The sequence below is a fragment of the Ischnura elegans genome, chromosome 7 (genome assembly GCF_921293095.1).
Source record: "Ischnura elegans chromosome 7, ioIscEleg1.1, whole genome shotgun sequence".
In the NCBI taxonomy this organism is placed as follows: Eukaryota; Metazoa; Arthropoda; class Insecta; order Odonata; family Coenagrionidae; genus Ischnura; species Ischnura elegans.
Genome location: NC_060252.1, coordinates 75227682 through 75253920, shown reverse-complemented (window position 1 = coordinate 75253920; position 26239 = coordinate 75227682). Strand labels below are relative to the sequence as shown.

The 26239-nt window shown below is 40.4% G+C and overlaps 1 protein-coding gene across 1 annotated transcript in view; it reads right to left on the bottom strand.

Annotated features, from left to right (window-relative positions):
- LOC124162927 overlaps positions 1 to 26239 on the bottom strand; it is a 227001-nt gene that overhangs the window by 42232 nt on the left and 158530 nt on the right. The window contains exons 2-4 of the mRNA XM_046539669.1: positions 7147 to 7254; positions 3830 to 3994; positions 1322 to 1419 (exon numbers count right to left, since the gene is read on the bottom strand). Coding sequence (XP_046395625.1) covers positions 1322 to 1419; positions 3830 to 3994; positions 7147 to 7254 — 371 coding nt within the window. The remainder of the gene's footprint in view (positions 1 to 1321; positions 1420 to 3829; positions 3995 to 7146; positions 7255 to 26239) is intronic.

The following is a 26239-nucleotide window of genomic DNA, read 5'->3' as shown; positions in this document are numbered from 1 at the left end:
ATCTTATGATAAAAAGGATATTTCTTTTGATGCTCAGTTGGATATAATAGCTCTTAGTATCAATTGTGAATAATTTTACTGCACCTACTCTAAAGTGAAATGTGAAGAAGATGACTGGTATGCAAGCCCAACTTCTTTCTGGGAAATAAGTTCAAAGTTGAGTGCACAAGCTAAGTGCAGACATAGAAAGTGCTGGAATAGATAACTTATCCAAGTAGCCATCTATATCCCAACAACATTCAGACAATATTTTCAGCGTTAACTTATAATATCCGTGCAATATCCATGTTAATCCAATAGGCTGCTTAGCATGGCGGTAGCGTAGAGTAGGTACCCTGCCAGCAGGTAGCATTTGGCTTAAATAAGGATTATTAATACCCTATCAAGCAAAGGAAACTTTCCGACCTAAGGCACTTTTAATAGGTGATTATTAAGACATGTTTCCCTGAGCTCTGTGCCTCATGCATGCGTTGGTAATCTCAGGCAATGTAAAACTCCTATCTACTCGTATATCATCTAGGTCCCTATGATATGGAGTGGCATCGCATGGGCACCAATCTGGCCTTTTTCAAATGAGGTTAAAATTGACTATTAACATTCTTCTAAACTGGGATTTCTAAAACCAAAAAAATGTATACTATGATTGCATTAATGTTGGGTAACGAATTGCAATCAATGCCTTTCGCTTTCTTTGATGAAGGAAACACCCTATTAATGTTGCATTGATATCCGTCAAATATCCAAAGGACCAGCGAAACAACATTGCAGCTATGTCCAACAGTGGACATGGAGCACCATATGATAACATCTCTTAGATATCTTCACAACATCTCTTGAGAAGATAACGAGTGCGCAATATGGTTTTTGGTAATCCCTATGCATTGAAACAAAACATATGTGCTCTTCAATTCTATACTCAACGTATGCTGTTTATGGATAATCTTTGTGATAACAATTTTTTTTATATTATGGGTCATCATCATCATCATCATCACTGGTCAACAATCCTAAGATTGGTTTGACGCAGCTCTCCACTCTACTCTCCTATCAGCTAATCTTTTCACACCTACGTATTTCTTCTCTTTCACATCTCTCTTTACTTGTTCCATATTACAATTGAATATCAATGTAACATTATTTTTACAACTCGTAGTGGATGTTACAAAAAGGTTATCTAAGTAAAATTGTCAAAACATCCATCTTGTGACAATGTGTTTTGGATATATTAACCTTATTTAGATATCTGATGGATATCGTCTGCTGCTTGGGTATTGGTGAAATGTTGAAAGTAGTAATAAGGAATACATTTTTGTTTGCTCACCTGTATGTAGAATGACACCCCTCTGGTCACCACCACAGATTGTTTAGGATCATCAGTCTGCAGGGCAAACAGGCCAGCTGCCACCATAGCCAGCAATGCTGAAATAAAATAGATATCATCAAACTAGGTCTCAGTATGAGAACATGGACTGTTTTGGACTTATCAAAAATGTCTCATAGTAAATACATATTAGCAAGTGAGAGCGACACTTCACTTTGCTATCTGTTCAGAGTGCTGGTAATGTGAATTGTGTAAAGGCTGTTTTATACAGGGCATGTCATTGAGAAATCAGATGCATGAATCTGAGGTACAATCAAAATTGCATCATGTAAAGCGGTGAATTGCTAGTACACATGCAAGAATGCATGGATGCGAGATGGCAAAATAGCCCCTGCTCTATTCTAAGCTTGCATTCTCGCAATTTCAATATGTTTTCAATGTGCTCACCTGTGCAATGATGTGCCCACTGTAAAATGGCCTTAATGGAGTGAATTAGAGGCCTGCATCGGAATATGAAATATTATAGCAATATTGGAAAGGAAGGCCTCAAATGATAAACATAGGGCAGGTGATGAAAGGATGTATAACACAAATATTATGCAAGTTTTAAAAGATTAGCCGATAGTAATCATATTGCATATAAAATCATCATCATATAATGTTCCTAGCATGCCGACCTCAAATTGAATGGAGCATTTATAATTGGTCTACTGTAAATGTTTGAAAATTCTCTCAAAAATAACAAAAGAACCAAAGCTTTCATTTCACATTGCCATGAACTTAAAGACAGGAAAGAGGCTGCGACTATTTTTGCACTAGTACTTTCGCACTGATGTATGACCAAAGAAATTCACCCTAGAATTTTGAGTAAAATCCAAAAATATAGCAATTTTTAACTCAATGCAGGGTAAAGCTTTTTAGCAATACAGTCAATAAGGGCAATTAGAGCCAACTCCATTGGCACACATGTGCAGGCTTAAATAAATTAATAGTCCCTCACACCACTAGGGCACCCCAAGGAAATTTAACCGATAGGGAATTATGCTGTCCCGCGAAATTCTGGGATATCCTATGAGTCGATAGAATACCAGTGAGACCATTATATTCCCAGAGTTCAGAATGGAATGCTATTATGACTGAGCTATAAACAATTACTTCTTTATCTTCTGGTCATTGTTAGTTTGTGCTAACCTTAGAAGATAGTCAGCAATTATTGAGGGATATGACGTTTTATACTGTGTCATCAACAATAATTTATACTTCTCGATATTTTAACGCTGAATTGACCTCATCTTCCATCGTTGACCATTTCCCAAGTCCCAATGCCGGGGTGAATCCATCAACGCCCACATCTGCCTCTAGGCATTGCAGTGTATTGATTAGTTGAATCTCCTAAAACCTTGGTATACTTTCTTTTCCTGCAATTTTGAATATTTCTAACGTATTAGTCGCTTTTTGTCTCTCATATCGACTGCAAAAATTCTGTCTAATACCATAAATGATCCTCCTATGTATTTCACAATAAGTGCACTTTTTGGTGACTCGTCCGAGATAATGATTTTAAAAAGTTAGAGAACAAATTAAATTATGTGGCTTTGAAAGTGTGTTTTCGCAGAGAATAAAGTACGACTTAATAGCTTCGGTTGATTACTTTCCACAGGTAGGTATATTTCTGGATAATTTAACGTAAATCTTTGAGGTGCCATGTGTCGCCGAGTTGTATTTCCGGTTCCACTGAATATAATGCCGTAAATTTTGATGGGGAATGTGTGTGAATATCAATGTATTTTTAAAATTTCTAACATATTAGTTGTTTTTTTCTCTCATATAGGCAGCAAAAATTGTGTCTATTACCACAAACGATCCTCATACGATCCTCGCATGCATTTCGCAATAAGTGCCATTTTATCATTATGCAATTTTCGACGACTCGCCCAAGAGAGATTTTAAAAAGGTAGAGAGTACAAAAATTAAAATTTGCGGCTACGTTTTCGCAGAGAATAAAGTACGAATCAACGGTTTTCTTCGATTAAACTGCTTTCAACGGATGTATTTCGAGGTATGTTCTCGAAATAAGAACAGTTCGAGATAAGTTACGCAAATCCAGTAGGAAGCGCAACTCGGTGCAATGCGCCACCGAGTTGTAATTCCGGTTCCACTGAATATAGTCTGTACACCGTAGGGTGGGGCACGGGCCCGACGGGTACCCGAGTCAGTCCCATTGAGTTTTTATTGTCAGTCCTTTCCTTCCCCCGGCGTTCGCGGCTCGCGGACCAACGCAAGTAGCTGGCGGGCCCATGCGCCACCCTACGGTATACAGATTGTAATACTGTAAAATTTGATGAGGAATCTTTAATATGAATATAAATCATTATACGTACGAAAGAACGAATTAAGAAACAAAAATAACTTAGGGCGTTGACAGGTTGACTACAACTGTGTCAAGAAGCAAGAGAGAAATGGTGGTCAAAAATCAAATACCCCCAATTGAGCCCCTGCTATACTCACTCGCGATGAGCGCCAACGCCATCTTGGAGATAAGCACAGTCCTGTACGGGAGGACGACTCGGTCCTTGGACATGACCATCGCCAGCTGCAGGACGCTCATGACGCAGAAAATGCCAAGAGCTGCGACGCCCCCTGCCGCCAGCAACCCAGCTATCCACACGGCCACTGAAAGAGATATCAATGAAATGTATATGGTATCCACACAATTCTTTCAAGAAACGAAATCAATCCTAGTATCCACCCAATAATGGCCAATGTTGGCTATTCATTGGCACCCCATATTGGCAAAGAGATGAAAACCAGTGGATAGCCAATATCTAATTTCTGGGTGGGACTAGCCTCCCTCACAATTGCCGCGGGGGGGAGGGGGAGGGAAATAGCAAATGTACCTCGAATGACTTTACGTTGGCACAATGGTCTAGGTGAATTTCCTCGTTAAATTATGTTAGTAAGATGAACAAAGTATTTGAACTATCTTTCGAAGCTTCTCCCTTCTTTTCTCTGCTCTCACTGGGAAAGGCAACCAATTCAAGGGCGTACCCAGAATCAAAACTAGAGGGGGCCAAGCCATGGTAGTTCAAGTTATAACACAGAAAAGGTAATGAAACTAAAATTTCAATAAAATTATAGAGCACTTTATTAGTTTTTAAAATTGTTTGCTCGTAAAAAAAAAAAATGCGTGTTTTATACTTATTTCTCTCTACTTGGATTTATAGAATTTTTTTTTCAAAAATTTCGTTTTGAACTAAATTTGCTTTTGATTCTAAGGGGGGGCACTTGCTTTTGATTCTAAGGGGGGGCACAGCGGGGGGCACCTGCCCCCCGCTGTGTACTCCCATGCAACAATTAGCAACCATTTAAGGGGAGTTAAGAGTATCAGTCACCTCATCCAGAAAGCAACTTACTGAATCCTGTCTCAACCGTAAATTACTGTCACTCCCAGCTGACTTTTGATATGGCCCATGGCCATAAAAGTGGAGAGTGTAGAGTGAGACTCTTCTGAACCTAAGAATACTTATTGTACTACATAGACGTATGAATACATTTGTTTGTCTGGACTCAAAGAAGTGGGCCTTGAACATGTAAGCGGGAAAGCTATCAGGAAAACCTGTAAACTAACAATAAGGCACATTCAAGGGGACTGCATGGAGGAGGCCCAATTCCATCCCATAGAAGGCTGATTTCTGTTGCCAATTCGGTCGTATTTTAATTGGTTTTAAAAAATTTCCGCAGCGCGATGATAAGGGCAATGCGATCCACTTATTTCCAATATTTTGCAGTAATATGTTCGTAAATGCCAAGAATAACATTGGGCCTTTATGAGTTTGATAGATTACATCATCATGTATATAAATTTGGGCTCAAACCGATGATTATAGCGCATTTTCCCTAGAAACTAGGATCACTTTGTCACTGGGGCACTATCAAGAGTTTCTGTGTTCTCCAAACGCGTTCGTTATTTAGGAATCGCAAGGCCTTGGGGCATCTCGTTAGAAAAAAAACTGGAGTTCACACCAGGGTCAGCAAATTTATCGGGAGGGCATCGAAATCAGAAAGCAAAATTCGAATTTAAAAAAAAGGACTGAAAAAATGCGTTAATTGATACTGTTACGGGTAAGTCACTTTCGTACTTTTCCCCAGATCTGTTTACAAGTATTTGGACAGCACGTTAGATAAAAATAGAACAAGTGGTGTGAATATTGGGAAGGGAGTAACTATAGCGAAGGAGAAGTTTTAGGATGGGAACTAGTTAATGAGAGGATCGATATAGGGGGATCGATACAGGGGGATATCAGCTAAAAATTAACGTTATGGGGGATTTCAGGCGCAACCAATACTTAGGTGTATGTGGGTATTGCATACCCGTCAGGGTAAGCAGGAGTTGAGTGGGCCCTCCTTCAGAAAATTTTTAAGACTAATGGTTCAAAATTGCGAGTTTTACGGCTTTGAGGGATATTTGATTAATCCTAACACTATTCTATAAGTAATACTGATCCAAGTAAGTCAAATGGATTAAACTTAAAAATTTCTCTGAGCTCTGGGGGGGGTTTAAACCCCCCCCTCGCTGCGCCTCTGGATCGATATGTAAAGGCCGTTTTACACGGTGCGCGTGATTGCGCCGGTTAGAACTGCATTAATTTATCATTATGGCGTGATATTGCGCGAATGCACGAACGACAATAGAACGGGATATATATATTTGCCATCTCACGTCCACGCATTCTCGCATGCGTTCTTGCAAATCCCCGATTTACACGACGCAATTTTGAATGCGCATTCGTTTACTTGTCAGAGTATGCAAGTGACTGCCCCGTGTATAATGCCCTTTAAGATTGAGAAGAATAGGATGGTGAAGAGTCTAATCTGGAGTGTAACGTTTTAGGGCGTGAAGAGGTGGCCGCTTAGGAACAAGGACTAAAAAAGACTGGGGGTTTTCTAGACATGTATGGAGAAGAGTGATATAGGCAAAGTGGACGAAGAGGTAAAGAAATGAAGAAGTGCTGGACATGGTGCGCGAGGACAGGAAACTTTTGGGTGAGATACGGTGGAGACAGAGGATTTGGATGGATCGAGTCAGAGTTATAGAGAAGAATGTGATGCAAGCGAGGGTGGGGAAGGAAGAGAGGAGACTTATGGAGTAAAAGAAAGCAAATGGACTTAATAATAAAAATTCGACTTTAAAGGGCGAGATTGGGACTAGAAAGTCCCATCTTCCAACAAACCCCTCGTCATACATTAAATATTTGCGGAGGAATACATTTCAAGTTACTCTTGATATTAAATACAGTCAAATTATAGCAAAAGGGACTTATAAGTATGCTTAAAAAACATCAATTAATGCAAAGTGGACAAATTTACATTTACCAAGTGTATAAAGATTTGAAGAAACTTGGGAAAAACCTACGGACAGTGGCGAAGCCAGGAATTTTGTTCGGGGGGGGGGGGGGGGGTCCAAAACCAGGGGGGTAATAAAAAACAGGGTACTTAGTAGAGGGTTTTAAACTAATTTTTATACGTTTCATAATCGAAAAAAACATTTTTCAAAGAAATTGTTGTGAATTCATGATTTTTCGATACTTTGTTTTCTTTTATGAACCAAAGTAATTGAATTTTTATACTTCAGGGGGGGGGGGGTCCGGACCCCCCGGACCTCCCCCCTGGCTACGCCACTGCCTACGGATACTTTCGCCTTACTGTGAAGTGGAAAGGGAAGTTAATTATGGAGGGTAAGCAGACGAGGATGGTCAGGAAAAAGTTTTCACTGTGAACCCAACTGTACCGGTATCATATTTAAAAAATTATATTCTGTTACTCACCCACAGGCTTGAACCTTGCCACTCCGCGCCCGCAGTTCTCGCGGCCGTAGATGAGCGCTTTGCAAACCTTCCATGGTCCAAAGTAGCCCCGCTCTGACGCCGTCGATACTATAAAAGAAAGGAGAAAAAAGCCATGAGACAACATACGCACCACGAAACATAATTTCACATATTAAGTCGAGTTCGACTATGACCCATTCTTTGGAACATAGAGCTCGAGAAAGCGATCATACATAAACACCCAAGCGAGGACAATAGGGCTACTCAAATTCACGTTTATAAAACAATGCGAGACATTTGATGCAGCTATCAGGCATCCATCTTGACACTGGTTTGGAGAAGCTCTCCCCTCGATCTCTGATTAGTTGAAATGTTCATATTATGCGTACAATTCAATATATAATGTAATATAATTTACAAATGACGGCGATTGATCAAGAAAAATTTAAAGAAGGAGCACAACCGACGCATGAACACCTTAATTATGTCATAAGAATCTCAGCTTCCGGGCGTTCCTCCGCACTGAGTTGTCCATAGGTGACGTCAGTTTCTCCAGCCATCCTGCTGGCGTCTTCAGGTCAGAAGTAGCGATGCATAAAATTTGGCCGTCTTATATAGGTATACCTTATATAAGACGGCCAAGCCTTATATAGGTATACCTTACCGACCAAATTTTATGCATCGCTACTTCTGACCTGAAGACGCCTGCAGGATGGCTGGAGAAACTGTCGTCACCTATGGACAACTCAACGCGGAGGAACGCCCGGAAGACGAGACTCATATGAAGAAACGCCGCGGAAACCATTTCAAAAGCCATTCTATAGAACTGTTTGATAGTGAATCTAAAGAAAAATCGTGCGTTTATATGCGACCCCAAATTTAAGTCATCACAAAATTATTTTTAAGAGGGACCAGAAGATGGAAAGAAAGGAAAAGGAAGACCTCGAACAACATATAGGGAACATGTAAAGATAGATATGAAAGAAAAGTGGTGCGTAGGTGTGAAAAGATTAGCTGGTAGGAGAATAGGGTGATTTCCTATTATTTTTTTATTGCCCAAATCGAAATATTATTACTCCTGGAGTACGCATTTCACGCTTTTAGATTTTAAAATGACGATATCTATTTTTCGCGATAAAATGAAAAGTGAAAAATTTCAAGCGCGCGAAAACGCGACGTCTAAGTATGAATGATGGGAAAAGCCCGTGTGACGTCAGTCTGGTTCCCGCTGCCGCATTGTGAAGTGACCTTGGGGCGAAGCTTTGCGAGCTGGTACTGCTGGCAGGTAGCAGAGTACCCTGCTAGCACGTAGCGCTTGGCTTAAATAAGGATTATTATTCCCCTATCAAACGAAGGAAACTTTCCGAACTTAGGTATTTTTTTAATTTTTGATTATTAAGAGATGTTTCCCTGAGCTCTGTGCCTCATGCATGCATTGGTAATATCAGACGATGTAAAACTCCTATCTACTCGTATAGAAACTAGGTCCCTGTGATGTCACGTGGAGTGGAATCGCATGGGCGCTAATCTGGCCTTTTTCAAATGAGGTTAAAATTGACCATTGCCATTCGTTTAATTCGTTTAACTGGGATTTATAAAACCAAATAATTTGTATATTATGAATACACTAATGGTGGGTAACGAATCGCAATCAATGATTTTCGTTTTCTTGGAAGAAGGAAACTACCCTATTGAGTGGAGAGCTGCGATAAACCAATCTGAGGATTGTTGACCAGAGATGATGAACCTTGCTACAAATGACATTCCCTTTTCCATAGGGTGTCAGTATGCACCTCTTTCATTTCCATCTAAAGGGTGAGTGGCATACAAAAGGACAATTGTCTAGAGACGGCGCGGAACCGGTTCCACGTGTTCTCCACGATAGATTCACTGTGACGCAAATCCAGTCCATTTCCCCATTGAAACTGAGGTTATAAGGTTGACTATCCCGACGAAGAGTTGCGCTGCACCTGTTTGTGATCATATCTCCGAGATCGGATTTTGGCGGAAACTTTACAGCAAGTTCCCCAGCGGGGGTGTGCGAAAATGAAGTTAGATTATGGTCACAGGTGCGATCAACGGAAAGATATAAGTAGCTAGGATAAGGATGAGTACTCTCCAGTTAATGAATCTCCATTTTTATGACTAATTATTCCGAATTCAAACAAGAACTCCCCGGTGCTTGAATATTACATCTTGAGCTTGAATATTGCATGAATAACCTTTTCCTCTGTCACGCTCAAAATATATCTCCGTAATGAACATTAGCCGCTATTTGACTTTAATCATTCAAATAATGAAATACGAATATGGCCTTTAATACGACGCGATGATATCCTGCAGAACGAATGTAGTAGGAATCATTGGATTGATTATTCCGTAAACCATGAAAGTTCAAGCAAATTTACCAGAATATCAACCAGATGGAGGATCGTTAAATTCCGCAGAAAAATCTCAACACGGGAAGCCAACCCATGAACAGTTGACAGCAAACTTACACGATCTTCCGAAAAAAGCGAAGTCTGAGGAAAAGCACAAATGAAGATAACTTGTATTAGAATGAATCCGTATATCAAAAATTCGGAACAAAATTAGAGAAATATTTGAATACGCCCATTGAATATTTTTTCCCGAATAAAATTGATGGCAATAATTCAAATAACCTTCTAATCAATATCTTCCATCAAATCCTAATCCTTTCACTTTTATACCTCTTATATTTTTCGTATCCTACTCCTAGTAGTTGAGGTGGACCGAGAGGAAAAGGAACGACGAAGTGCTAGACATGGTGGGCGAGGAGAGGAAACTTCTAAGTGAAATAATGAGGAGACAGAAGTTTGTATGAAGCGAGTATTAAGCGGATGGAGGAAGTTAAATTCAGATTTTTTTCGTAAGAATTTTATGTAAGCGATCGGTGAGGGTGACGGAAGAGGAGTAGAATAAAGAAGGAGGAGGAGAAGGAGGATGATAATATTAATAATAGTGATTAGTGGTAATAATATTAATAATATAAATTATTGTTCTCAGATTATTACATCTGATTTGAAAATTTTTCATAAACAGATTACAACTCAGCAATCAGTTTAATGTCTTAGTGTAAAGATACATTGAAATCATCAAGAAATAAAAATATACAACGTCAATGCAGAACATGCATGCTCGTACATGAATATAAAGCGTTGGAAAGGTCAATTAGAATGGGTTAGTAAGGAATAAGTATATTTTTTCTGAATTTTTGCAAAGATTTGATTGGTCTTGATTTGAAAGTCTTTGATTGGTTTAAGAAGGGCATTCCATGTTTGTGAGGCGGTGACGGCAAATAATTTTTGAAAATTTCTAAGAATAGGATTCATAGATAAGATTTAAGGTAATAGGTCTTATTGTAACTTGGAGAGGGAAAAGCGATTTGGGAGAGCAGGAAGACCGAGATAATTCACATAATGCTCCAATTAAACCTTCCGTAGCCAGTAGAATCCTTTTATGATGATGACCTCAATACATTTATTGTAATTGCTACTCCAAGCATTCCTAATAAAGGTCCTCCTCAGTCAGGACTCACTTCTTTCTAGAAGCCATTATTATAGAAGAAGAATTGCCAGAAGAAGGTTGTACCATCCAATCTCTGGAATAATCTACCAAATGATGTTAAAAATACTCGGTTTTTGAAATCGTTCAAGGCAAAAGTTTATAACTTATTACTCTCTGCTCCATAATAACTTGTTGGTTACTTGAAGAAAAAGTGTATCTCCTATATTTCTTTGGTTGTTTACCCTTTTCATCATGTTACTTATTGCTATTCCCAAAACTTCTTCCTCGTTGGTTCTGTGATTTGTCTCTGGAACATTGTGTATTATATGTTTTCCTTATTATAATCTTGTTGTTGTTGTAGTGTAGTGGTGATATGATTCATGGGCGTACCCAGCGAGGGGAAGGAGGGGGCAGCTGCCCTCCCCACCCAAGAAGCAAAAATCGCAAATGACTTAAAGGAAAATAATATTTTTTGAAGCAAATAATTTTAAAAACTAATAAAGAGCTGTTAGAGTTCCCGTTAAATTCTGGTTTCATTTGCCTGTTCCATGCTTAAATCTTACCTATAACTTGAACAATCATGACTTGCCCCCCCACCCCCTAGTTTTGATCTTGGTTACTCCCTTGATATGATTTCTTTGTAAAATGGAACTCTTTTGTTATATTTTCCTGTTAGTTTATCGTAGATTGAGTTGATTTCATGGTTTTATGTTTTATTAACTCTATGTTCAGATCTATTCTATGATTTTGCATTAGTAAATTTTATTTGTTCTTAGAAGACAAGAGTCCTAGAATAATAAATATCTTTTCTAAGTCTAAATCTCCTACTAGATAACCACTCCCTCTGGCACAGGTCTTCCTTGCGCCTCACGGCATATTTACGTTGACGATACGCGAATTCTCGCCCGTGAATGTGCCAACGGGAAAATTTGACTCGACGTGCGAATCGCGTTCGAGATTCATTCCATCCGCGGCACCTTTGCATACGCACATTGAATCTGGAGTGACGCAGGCGTGATCATTTGCATGCGTGTCCTAGCACCGCCAGGATTCCTCGTCCATTCGCCTGGCGATGACTCCGAATGCAGGCGTTGTGCAATAATCAGTTGAATGCATCCGTAATTCCACTTTATATCCTGCTATATGAATACAGTTTTCGTTGCTATTTCGTTTCGCACTGTGTTTTGCATTTTATTTTTACGATATTACTGATGAAGTGGTTTTCTCGAGTGGCGTCCCACTTTAAAATGAAGGAAATGAGTGTTGAACTGAAAGAAATACGAAATTAAAATAGGTAGCTGAACAACCTATCTAGTTTAATTTTTAGGCCGACGTGGAGTAACAGTGCTTTTGCGTTTTGTCGTGCTCCTTAACACAGGGGCGCAGCCAGGAATTAAGGCTAGGGGGGGTTTCAGGCGCAACTAATACTGGGGGGATTGGGGGTATTGCATACCCGCCAGGGTAAGCGGGAGGTGCAGACTGCAGAGGCCTTCCGCTGGAAAAAATTAAGATAAATGGTTCAAAATGGTGATTTTTACGGCTTTCTGAGGGATATTTTATTAATCCTCACACTATTCTATTAGCAATATTAATCCAATTAAGTAAAATATATTTAACTTAAAAATTTCTGTGAACTCTGGGGGGGTTTTAACCCTCAAAACCCCCCCCCCTCGCTGCGCCACTAACATTATTATTTTCGAGTCCTGACTGTAGGGAACTTCAAATGGTAGGGGATTACCGTTTTATAAAAATATTTTTTTGAAACTTTTTTGAAGTAAATGATGCAACGTGGAAATAAATTTCCTTTCGTGTGATTTTGTTGCATTGAAATTGATTGCCTCGTTTTAGACGATAGAGCTTCTCAAACTCGGGTGTCTTGCTTTTTTTTACAGACAGTAAGTACCCGATGAATATGTAGGGAGATGGGTTTCCGGTGGCCTATTGGGGTGGTCCCATGTAAAGCGTGGATGTGCCCCCCTGGGATGATGAGCGCAGAAGCGAATTATCCCTTGGCCCCTAAGGCTGTCCCTAGCCTATCCACTCATCCACTGAATGTTTCACCGCGCACCAGGGCTCTCCCGTAGGGAGGAAACGCGGTGGAAGTGTTCAGACATGGAGTGAGCACGGAAGCGGGGACTAATGGGATCTGGGCGGTTTTTCTCGTTCGAAATAGCTAGCGAATGAAAATGAGAATACGAATTCAGTCACCGTTCGCCAATTTTTTCGACAAATCGCGGTGGCTATAGCCAGAAAGAACCAGAATAATGCCCCAGGTTGTATGCCAAGCATTTGAATAACTATTAAACTAATTGGGATCAAAAATATAACATAATAATGGTATATAGCTGTAATTAAATCACGAGTCGTTCTCTCATCAGTTATTTCGCCGAGTCGCTAGAGTGACTTCACTGTCATTGCTATCGAAATTTGAAATATCGAATGTTTGTATTCGCTATATGCTCGCCAGACAGAACGAATAACTTTTTAGTCGCCAGAGGGACGAAGCGAAGCTTTTCTGGCTAAATAGCTAACGAATGAAAACGAGAATACGAATTCAGTCACCGTTCGCCAATCTTTTCGACAAATCGCCTTGGCTATATACGGAAAGAACAAGATTCATGCCCCTGGACGGCGACTGTTTCGGTTGATTAAAGGTGGCGGTCACACCCCGTAAGGGATATGCAGCGGGATCAGGGAGGATACAGTTGCCCTACAGGAGGGCAATGACACAGTTGTCCTAAGATCTTACGGATACGCATTTCATTTTGAAATAGTAACTGTTTAACCAGGGCCAAAATTTCGTACTTTCACGCTATCAGACAATAAGTGTGTTAAGGAAACGGTGTAATATGGTTTCTTCATGCTTCTAAGATTTTATTTTTAATACGTTCGTCTGCTAAAGTTACGTTTATCTGGTTGAGTTATGGATTTAACGGGTTTTTAAACTTTTCTCGAAGTCTAGAATTTAAAAGAGAAGTTTGATGCCATAAAATAAACATTTATGCTTGATTTTTTCGGAAGAAAGGTGCATGTTTGGCCAGTTTGATTATGCCATACACATTCCGCAGCCTTTGAAGTATACCGCAATACGGCATCATTGATGTCCTCGGATTCCAGCGATCAGCAGCAGGTGTAAGGTCTTCGATCACATCGGGTGATTGCGAAAGATTGCTCATTGAACGGGATGTCCTGATTGACTCCGTCATCAATTGACTGGATCGAGGGCGGTTATGAATTAGACCTTCGAAATCGCGATGGGGATCTGTTGCGACATCGATCCTGCGACCCTCGGGGGAGAGGGAAAAATTACCTGTCAATTCCCACACTCCATGCGTTTGCTCTGCTTTACGAACGGCCGGAGTAGGAGACTGGGTGGCTCGCAAAAAAATTGAATTTAAAGGCGATGCTGTTTTGTGACCGGGATTGGTGGGATAGTGGATGGTAGGCTGGATTTTTATGGCTCTGTAGGAACAATTGACAAAGTCAGGAATAAGTGACAAAGTCACTTGCTCCTGCAGTTAAGTTTTTATGCATACAGCTTAACATCTTGTACGGTAAAACCCATCCCGAAGTTCGGTCTGAGAAAATGGCTTGGTGGTGAAACTGGTTAACACGCCTGACCGGCAATCGGGAGATCCGGGTTCGAATCCCGGCTAAGTCAAATATTTTTTCAAGGCGAACTTCATCCTTTGGTGTATTTAACTTTGGATTTTTATGGTTTACATGACACGTCTACCATGTATAGTACGAGGTGAGTTCCACCAATACCTCCACCATAAACAGGGACGTTGTGGGGTGATTGTAGACCCTCGGCTGGGACTCATGACGGGCCCCCACTGACCGGGGGATTCGGAGGTCCTCCACCGTAAAATTTTAGGAAATTGCATGCCCGGAAATGCATTTCAACGCTATTCCGGCCATTAAAAACTTGTTAAAAGATAATAAGAAATAGCAATTTCGTGGGAAAAAATCCAATGAAAAGTGAGAATCTCACAGCTCATAAATTATAATAATGTAGCATGGTTCTATTATCTATTTAAATAAATTATTCCTTGACGGCGCTAAAATGAAAAAACTCTAAAAATAACCTTTTCGAATAACCTTTTCGAAAAAGCTTCAGGTTTTCAAAAATGTCCGCGGCGCGGTGATGAGTGTGATCCACTTTCTTCCAAAATTTAGCAGTATAATATTTGTAATTGCGAGGAATAGCATTGACAAGTAAAGAATTTGATAGATTACATCATCATGTATATACATTTAGGTAAGTCCCCTAATCATACCTTATTTCCCCGTGAAACTCGGATCAATTTGTCCGTCAGCGACGCGAGTGGTGACTTTTGTAAACACATTAAAATGCGCGGTAGTTTACAACACATTTGGAGGACGACTTGAGGATCCTCTTTTCGTGACCAGTGATTCAACGGGAAAGTCGGTTTGGACAGGAGAACCGTTCACTTCGGCAGAGGGACACTCTCTCTCTGTAAGGTCTTGGCTCACGACCGACCACCGAGTTGACAAGGGCCTGGCGACTAAGCGCTAAGGGTGCAATGGGGATACCAGTGTACGGTGGGGCTATATAAGCCGGCACTTAAGTAAAACCAGTGTAGACTATGTTGGTTTTGGGTACGCGCACCATGCTTCAGCCGAACACGAGACGCTCCGACGCTGCCGCCCCTGCACATTTGCTGATCACGAGGTATTTTTCGCTTCGATTCCTTCACCTTTCTCTCCCTCTGATTACCATTTACATTTGTCTCTCTTCCGCGGTTGTCGTGCCGAATCTTATTCTGTTTTAACAAATACGAGGGGGGGATACTATTGGTTTTTTGGTATGATTTGGATAAATATATAACTTCTTATACTTGAAATACTATACTTAAATTACTTCACTTTTTACTTCTTAAAACGACGTTACACTCCGATACCTCCACTGCATAAGCGCCTAACAATGGCCCACTGAATCAAAACAACAATACGAATCCGCTCAGCTGGCAGTACCCGGAGCACAAATGCTCACCTCTAAAGCTTGTAGAATCGGAGGTAAGCGTTCATGCTCCGGCTACTGCTAGCTGAGCGGATTCATATTGCTGGGCTCCAAGACGAGCGGATTTGATTCAGTGGGCGATTGTTAGGCGCTTTTGCAGTGGATGTATTGACACATTCAATACAAACTTCAATAGATTGGTAGATACGAGGCTAGCAAGAAACAATGCATGCCCAGTTACTAAAATAAATTCTGGAAGATAATAACTTGTTTTGAAATATTAATTGATTCTCCAAAAATAACCACACGGAAATTGCTCTATCGCGTTCCTCTTATAGTTTGGTATTATCCCACTACATGGATATTAATTTACCCTTTCTGAGCCAGTATGGGAAAAGGCGTGACTTTAGAAGGTTGTAACGACCCCCTGTGACAGTTTTCGCTCGAAGAATTTTTCGAGGGGATCGGGTTGGTGTGGTGGCTAGAGTGTTGGCTTCCCACCCGGCGGGCTCTGGTTCAAATCCCGGTGGCGGAAGAGAATTTTCAGATACTGCCCGATCCCTTTTTGAATGTTGTGTGGAGAACATTTCAAGCGCAGCACTCCGTCCGTCGGATGGGACGTTAAGCCGTTGTCCCCTTGGCGCCTTTCGTTAAGAGCAGGCTAATGCCGACGCCGGGTTTCTCTCCACCCTTCCTTATCTATCCTTCCCTCATGGCGCAGATGACCTCGGCTGTCGGTCGCCTCCCCCATATACCATACCGAGAAATTTCCGACCTCTTCGATTTTGAAAATGGCTGGTATTCGAGAGCAGCAGAGTTGAAATTTTTGATTTGTACTCGATCAGAGTGCGTTGGACTCAGTTGATAGGTAGTCAACAGCCTGCATAGACCGTATATAGATAACAACTCAAGTTCACGATTGATATTTGCGATTCAAACGCGGCAGTATGTCGACCGAAGACATTCGACGCCCCAGGCCGGCCTTCCATGTCCAGAACTGATGAAAATTTGAAAAACATTCGTGTCCTTGTGCACGAGGATAGGAGGCTGCTATTGATGAACTCGCTGAACTATTTGGTCTTTCCTGGAGTTCTGTGCAGTGCATTTTAGCTGAAGATTTGCAAACGAGACGAATCGCAGTGAAATTCATCCCCCGCTTGTTGACTCCTGATCAAACCCTTTTATTTTTTTTGGCAAAAAACCGCGTGACACCGCATCCTCACCCGCCATACTCACCAGATCTCGCACTCAGTGATTTCATTTTGTTCACCCGGATGAAAAGAGTGATGAAAGCGAAACGTTTTGATAACATTTTGGAGGTGCAAATAGAATCGTAGGCGGCGTTTGCAAGGCATCAGATAAGACGAGTACCACCTCTGTTTCCCTCGCTGGAAAAAACGTATGAATCATTGTATCAGTGTACATGGAGATTACTTTGAAGGCGACTAGAGTTAGTGACACAAAAAAATAAATTAGATTTGAATTGGAATTTCGTCCGGTAATTTTTGGGTCCCCCTTCGTAGTTTGGCCTTTGCGAGAAGTTTTTCTATTGTCTATCCTAACCAAAGCGCATCGATGAGGGTAGAGATCGCCTCGAACTAAGCTACGGGCGTGTGATTTTCCCACATTCAGGGTAAGAGGCTGGGATGGCAAGTGCAACGAAACTAAATTGCTTCGTTTCGACCCGGAGCGAAACGAAAATACGACGGTTTTAGTTTCGTTCCCGCACGAAATTAGAATCACCAAGGAGTTTAGTTTCGACCCGGGACGAAACACTTTGGGAACGAAAGTAAATTAATCGAAACTCCGCTGTTCATAGTTAAGTTTCAATCCCAGAAGTTGAGTGGAGGGGGAGAAGAGGGAATAGTTTCGACCCATTTCAAGACAATCTAGACAGGTAAAAAAATTGAGCTGAAAAATCGAATCGCCAGTTTGCGTTTACCGCTCTCCTGTGTTCAAAATATGAAAGCCCCTTGCATTTAATGGCGGTAGGCCGAACCTCTACTTCATTCAACCATGCTTCGTGCTTTGAGGATTTTTACTGTTTGGGGGTGTCCAAAGATTTCACTCAGGATTCACACCCTGGCCCCTCGATCAGCAGCCAAGCGCTCAACCCACTAGGCTACCCAGATTTTTTAGATTCTCTAATAGGGTGGTTTCCTATTATTTTTTATTGCCTAAACGAAAGATTATTACTCCTGGAGTACGTATTTCACGCTTTTAGATTTTTAAATGACGGCATCTACTTTTCGCGATTAAATGAAAAGTGAAAATTTTCAAGCGCGCGAAAACGCGACGGGTAAGTATGAATGCCGGGAAAACTCCCGTGTGACGTCGCGTCGTTCTGGTTCCCGCTGCCGCAAGTGAGGTGACCTTGGGGCGAGGCTTCGAGCGCTGATACGATGCAGGATGCTAGCAGGTAGCAGAGTACCATGCTAGCTGGTAGCGCGCTTAAAGGAGGATTATTAATACCTACCTTGTCAAACGAGGAAAACTTTCCGACCTTAGCCAGTTTTAATAGGTGATTATTAAGACATGTTTCCCGCAGCTCTGTGCCTCATGCATCCATTGGTAATCTCAGACGATGTAAAACTCCTATCTACTCGTATTGAAACTAGGTCCCTGTGACGTCACGTGGAGTATCATCGCATGGGCGCCAATCTGGCCTTTTTCAAATGAGGATAAAATTGACCCTCGCCATTCGTCTAAACCGGCATTTCTAAAACCAAATAATGTGTACATTATGAATACACTAATTGTGGGTAACGAATCGCAGTCAATGCCTTTCGTTTTCTTGGATGAAGGAAACTACCCTATTAATACATCATAACAGGAAAAAACTAAAAGCAGCTGAGACAGGCAGGATGTGGTGGAATGATATCTTGATGCAATGAAAAAGAGAGATGACACTTTTTCCACAAATTTTTGGATTAATGCTCGACACTCTTCGACCAATAGGTCATTTTGAAGTACTGGTATGCTTCAAAATGACCTAAAGGTTGAAACGCGTCGTACATTTATCAATAAATTTGAGGAGAAAGTGCCATCTCTCTTTTTCATTAAATTAGGAAAGACCTATTTCGTAAGTCTAAAAGTATATTCATGCTCAGGGGAAAATGTAAAACTCATTTCACAAAATTAAAATGATGAAATTTGACTGAGTTGTGATGTGAGTAAACGAGCGTTAAAATGAATCAAATGCATTACCTTGACGTCATATTTCTTTTATTTAACTATTTTACTCATGTCCAAGATTTGCTATGTGCCTCATCAAGAAGGTATGTAGTGTTTTCTGAATGGGTTGAACGAAAGGCATTGATTGCGATTAGTTACCCACCATTTGTGTATTCATAATATACTACTTATTTGGTTTTAGAAATCCCAGTTCAGACGAATGGCAATGATCAATTTTAACCGTATTTGAAAAAGGCCAGATTGGCGCCCATGCGATGCCACTCCACGTGACGTCACAGGGACCTAGTTTCTATACGAGTAGATTTAGGGGAGTTTTACATCGTCTGAGATTACCAATGCATGCATGAGGCACAGTGCTCAGGGAAAAATCTCTTAATAATCACCTATTAATAGTGCATTAGGTCGGAAAGTTTCCTTTGGTTGATAGGGTATTAATAATCCTTATTTAAGCCAAGCGCTACCTGCTAGCAGGGTACTCTGCTACCTGCTAGCAACCTGCATCGTATCAGCGCTCAAAGCCTCGCCCCAAGGTCACCTCACACTGTGGCAGCGGGAACCAGAATGACGTCACACGGCGTTTTTCCAGCATTCATACTTAGCCGTCGCGTTTTCGCGCGCTTGAGAATTTTCACCTTTCATTTAATCGCAAAAAATAGTTATCTTCATTAAAAAATATAAAACCGTGAAATACGTACTCCAAGAGTAATAATCTTTCGATTCAGGCAATAAAAAAAATAATACGAAACTACCCTATTATTGTTGAACCTCATGATGTAACACCGTAATTTCCTCTGTTGTTGAGATAATAATTCACGAAATGGTGAAATTGGACGTATGGCCAACATTAAGGGCTACGATCGGTCGGAATACTGTTTTCTCGACGTATCACGTGGTATCATGTTCGACAAATGACATTATCATAAAATGGAGTTTCTTCGCCCAAATGCCCCAAAAAGTAAAGGCATAGAGGCAGTTGGTAACACTGTAATAGACAGGACAATTAGCGTTTCGACAAATTTTCCTATGGTTTCTAACGATTTTAGAGGGGGTTGGTTCTATGAATCTTTGTCGTATCTCCTCTCGTTCACCCTAAACATTTGTATGAATCAGTCAGTCAGTGGTCGGAAGTGGGTTCTGTAGTACATGCATTTTGATAGTTCCAAAGATTTGACTTAATTAGTACACAGTAGCTACGCTTAAAAATATATTTGCCAATAAAATTACTTTTGAAACGACGTGGGCAGAAAACAGATTGGAAACATTTGAGGAAGGCATTATGGTCTGTTAGCAATGAGGGGAAAGAGTTATGGGACGAAGAGGGCACCTTGAGGGAAGATATAGCGTGTCCCAAACAGCAGCGTGTTATGATAGGGAATTAGTATCCCCAATTCGCATTACTTAGGGGCATATCAATGAAGTCAGTCCAAAGCACCTTAGAGCACCACCTTCGCTGTTTTCCAAACATGAGCGCTCTCATTAGCCACCCCAAACGAGCAAAATTATAACCCTTTCGCTAACAGCCGTTCACTGCAGCGATTACCGCCTTCACCTGCGGCGCAGCCGATTGAAGGCCACCTGCGTTCCCATGTCAGTGATTGAGCGCACTGATTGAAGCGCCCGGGGGAATGCTGATAGGGAAATAAGAGAGAAAATATGGCACTCTCCTTCGCTATTTTATTAATGCATACATGCGCGCGTGTCAATGCCAGACTCTCCGCGGACAATGCCCTGAAGATACGTTCGACATTCAGTTCAATTTCATAAATGTGGGTAAAAATTTTTATGCACGTAAGTTTTCTCTCCCTACCATTTTGAAACTATGCGGTGTATTTGATTTCTCTCAGATTAATAAATACAGGTCGCTCGTTTGAAATAAAAGTGTAATTATGGGACAATATTAGTTATCGAAAAGATGCGCGGGTTGAAATGGCTGTAGAAAAACAGTAAATATTCTCCATTTTGGCTACTTTTTGGCACTGTAATAGGAGTCGCTTATAGTCATCCATCTTGTTGGAGTTATCTGCAGCTCGATTCTGTAAATGTGATATGGCCGTCACAAGCGGATTTCGTCAATGTATTCACGGCTTTGACGCTGGAGCGATTCTGAAACTTTTTAGTGACGTCACTCTCACAGCCGCGTCCGTGAAAGTATTCACGCCCAAGAGGGCCCGTAGTAGCAGTGGTAGCTTCGTCGCGGCAATGCGCTCTAATTTTTCATTATGAATTTACGCTGTGATTGATAATTAATAGCACATTATTCATTAATTACGATGGTGGCTATTTCATATTGTCACTTCCCATAAGTAATATGTATTAAAAACAAATAAAAGAAATGCGTAAAGTTAAATTTACATTCGCGTCCTATTGAAATTGATTGGCCTTCATTGCGATTGAAGTTGGTGGCAAGTTAAACCTTGCGCTGAGGGTTTGACAATTATCTTATATTTGTGCATCTTCTAGAATGTACAAGTAAAATACTCACAACTTAATGTTCATAATAATTTGGAGTAGAACCAACGGTAAAAGTATTGTGCGGTATTGAATGTTAACAGATTTATTTAATATTTGTTTCGTAAGTTCAAGCCTTCGATTTGTTTTTATTAACGAGAATGGAGGCTCTTTACATACCTCCGCTACTGTTGTATGAGCACCAATGTCGACGGAGGCAAGAGATGCACATACTTCGGCGGCAGATACGCGATATCAACAATCCCTTCGAGACGTGAGATTGGCGATGGATCACTGAGTTCACACCACGATTAATTCGTAGACGTTTAGATGGCTTGCCGGGGCATACTTTAGTACGTTAAGATAAACATTGATCATCTATTCCATCTCTTCCATGCATTATTGCTGCCGTTCAGTAACACGACCAACATGATTCGTTTTTCTGTTGACATTATAGAAATACTAAGACATGTAAACATCTCGTCCTCTAGCAGAAACTGTTGATAATCTACTCGTATTCGCGCCAGAAACATTTTCATCAGTATAAATCGTGAATAGTGGCATGTGCTAGCATAATCAGACATATATGTATACGCACCACAGCGCATTTAAAATTATGTACTGAAATGATGAGAACAGCTCAAACGCGTACGAGAATGAACCATTATTAAATAATAAAATAACACTTGTTCTCATTCCGCGTAAGCATTAGCTCCATATTATGAGGAAATTAGAGCTAATTGCGCAATTACGAGCCCGCTACGTGATAACTGACTTTGATACGCAGCACTTGACAACATATAAGAGGTAATGTACAGTTTATAGCTATAAACTAATTAAACAACCCTAAATTATCATTAATAGGTACTTTTAAAAGAAAAGACCTCACTCAAAATTGAGTAAAGAAGTATTATTTACTTTGGGAGTGAATATTCCACGGCATTGTATATGTTTCTCTATGGTAACTGAAGTTGCAGTTGGCCGCTGAAGTAAGTTTGTATCGGAGATTCTGATTCGTTCCTCGCGTCCGCACAGCTACCAACATAAGAAACTGAAGTGATCGTTCGCAATCCGTCAAACATCTCACGACACAGGCTTACAGGATCGCTTGAACGTCTTTCACGGTGAGAGGCGTGAGAACTCCACTGTGGTTCGAACCACGCGAAGCACAGGTATGACATTTACAGAATCGAGCTGCAGGTATCTTTTCCCTATTTTGATGACTTACCATAAAATACTTAAAAAAGTACGAAGTTGCGTTCTCTGCGCATAATATTCACCGCATTCATATAAATATTCTGACCATTTTCTGTGACAGCATGTACAGCCTCCGCTGAGTTTCATCAATCTTTCTTACGCCATCTCACTTATCTTCGCTTGCTATTGTATACAGTGTAGAATATTTTTTTTATTGATTTATTACAAAAAGGGTATCGCCAGGTGGTAGCTTGAAATGTAAAATAAACGATTGAAATTGACTCCTATGTAAGAGCGAAGCAAAGAAACAGAAAATATAACTATAGGATACAAAAATATAATTATTAGAATACTATACTACAAGCAAAAGTTGTATTTTCATTTAAAAAAACAGGGGAAGTTAGTTGCGCACCTAATAACATTCGTGGTTTAAACTATGGTCGGTAGTGGAGTTTTGTATTAAAGAACAGAAATTACCATTTGCTGTTTATATTTTATTATGGATTTGAAAAATATTTTTTGACAAAACCTTTAAAATCCTTGCAGTCCAAGTTGAGTGGATCCCAGAAGAGAAAAAAAGTGTTACATCCGTGGCCCGCTGACCGTCGCGGACTACGGAGTGTTCCTTAAGACGGATGTGAAGGGGGCAGGATTTTACGGTAAGTGCAGGGTCCTGTTTCCTAGTGGGTAGGGATTTATCCTATACGTTTAGCGATGTATCACTGCGGTGACAGTCGAGAGGAAACAAGACCATGGTTCGAGGGGAAAAGAATCGAAGGAGACCGCGAAGTAGAGAGAGCTAAGAAGGTCTTGATCCGCTCACGAATGGGGAGAATATAATACGATCAGTGAAATGAATGAACGGATCACTATGATAGGGATCGGTGAGGCTTGAAGTCTCAAGAAGGCACTATGAAAGACGAATCCCTCCATGCACTCCACGGATGCTTCAGCCTATGAGTAAAGCCTGAATGACGCGATCAATTTATACATATCATAACGATATCTTTGTTTGTTACCACCTGATGACATGATATCTTTGTATTTATCATATATAATTGTGTATTTTGGACTGTGTATAGTTATGTGCTAATGATACCACCCGACCATATGGTCGACTTGTAAGTATTTGTTTAAGCCTGAATCACGCGATTATTTTTTTCGTCGCAAAAAGAGATCCATCGAACGAAATCCTTTCGCGACCGGAAAAGTGATCGTTCGAGTGATAATTTCTCTGAATCACACGGTCCCTCCAGCCGTCACTTTTCGCATCGTTTTCGATATCATAACTCATTGTCTTCGGACCCGCATCACGAAAATATATTACGTGTTTATGTTTACCTGTGTCATTCCCACGATTTGCAAACGTTGTGCCGCAATCGCTCCATACGGGCATGCGTTCTGATTGGCTGATATGGCGTTTCAATGACGGTTTCAGCGACCAGACGAGTGACGAAAAAAGAGATGGGAATCCTCATCATTAGGAGTGATCGCGAAAAACGATTGCCGGCGACGATCATTTCCGAGTGATCACTCGAGTGATGACCGTGTGAATCAGGCTTTAATAATAATTTTTCCATCCCTTTCGAGGGTCAGCTTCAGCGATCGCGCCGATGATGGCGGAAAAAAAGAACCATTTCAAAAATGATATTTTCCGCGATGGCTCGAGGGATGGAAATCCCATCCCTTTTTCCATCACTCGGCACGTCCCTTTTTCCATCTCTTAAACCATCGCTGGCGCCATCCTTCAGCAAATCAGAACGCACGACCGTTAGCACCGATTGTAACACCACGCTTGGCTTTCAATGGAATAACAGTTGTGAATAAGGAGTGTGGCGGAATAAGCGATGGAAAAAGGGACGGTTGAAATGACCGTGTGATTCGGAAAATGACGGGTCTAGCGAAAACTCTTTTGGTCCCCGAAAACGTATTGCTTGAGCTATCATTCTGAGGGACGGCAAAAATGACCGTGTTATTGAAGCTGTATAGGAAAACAGTTGAGCTGGAGGTGCAGTATATCTATATTTACGCTACATTTTACCCCCGAACTTACTAAGTCCCTAGGGAAATCGAGAAGAGCTACTCGGGCAATAAAAACATCAAATTTAAGTAGTAATAAACGCTTGAGGAAAAGATAAGAATATACGAGAAGCCTCAAATTAAAGACCTTCTTGCAAATACTAAAAATTATCATAACTTTATAACATATATATTACTTATCATACCTTATAACAAATATAAATAACTTTATACAATACTAAAATATTATCATGTCTAATCAAGGGCGTACCCAGGATCAAACTAGGGGGGGGGGGGGGCAAGTCATGGTATAGGGGTGGCAAACCAAGATGTGACATTAGTTTATGAGATTATTTTCTTGAAAAAATAGTTTTATTTTAGTGACATACCTTATACGAATACATATCATTTTTCGTTGGTTTAAAGAAAATTTGTTGAATGCTTTCTTTTCAATTCAGTACTGATTTCGCAGACTTTTGCGATTTTTGCTTCCAGGGGCGGGGGGATACATGGACGGAATGGCATGCCCATGTATCCAATTATAAAAATATGCCAAAACATTTGTACACTTAATCGCTTTTCAGATGTTAAACGACTCGTGCAAATTTTCACGAAAGTCAATGGCGCCATGTCGTTGGACATGTGCAGAAACCGAAAATGTTGGATAGTATAACTCATGGTATAACTCTTTGATTACATATGGACAATTGAAATAAGCTTATGTTTATCGAAGGCAGTTGTAGAGATGTTAGCTTTTTCATCTAATGCATGAAAACAGGAGATTATTCTTTAAACTCATACTCAATTGTTTCATTACTTTTATTGATGCTCTCTTATGGTTGCTGGATTGACTTGAAAATCACATCGTAATACTTAAGGAAATGAGAATTTGAAATAAGTAGGTACACATCTATGATAGCATTTAATATATATTCTTACCAGTAAATTACTCCTCCAACACATATTCAATAAAAAAAGAAAAACAAATATAAATGTATGCTACTTTTTCGGTAATAGTATACACTAGGTTACATAAACTTCATATTAACTCCGGTACGTTTATAAAACGTTATATTAACTGCGTACGTACGCGCTCCACCGGCTTTAAAAATTTTTACATTGTAATTGTTATAAAAAGTGCTTTGAGAAATTACTGTAAATTTTATATAGGTTGTCCATTTTTACGGATTTAGCTCACTACAGTCGACAGTAAATCAATACTGTAGACAGTATTATCTTGTTATTTTTTCCTTTGTCAAACCTTGATGACTTTTGTGTACGAGAAGGCCACCTTAAGCAATAGGAGACGTTAGGAATAGAATAAACCTAAAAGACTGCGTTTTTAGGGGAATGCACTAATATCTACTTACTGAAACAGCTTATTTAAAGCCAGACTGTCATGCAATGCTATTCGTGGGCATAGCGTAGCTCATTAAAGATGCAACCCATTCTTTGCAGTTATTTGGTGCGTGTAAATGGCCTACGCAACAGCCCCGTCACACTTACGATTATTACGAACGCAATAATCATCACCTGTGCAGTGGGCACGACGTGAGGAGATTGAAGGTATCAAAAGAGAATTGAATTAATTGAACTGTAATTCCCCAATGAAAAACAACTGTAAATTGCATGTCAATGCTTTTTATATCGACCAGTTTCGTCGCTGTGCGACATCGCTAGGGGCAAAAATGACTATGACGGTGAGCGACGAAACGTCGACAT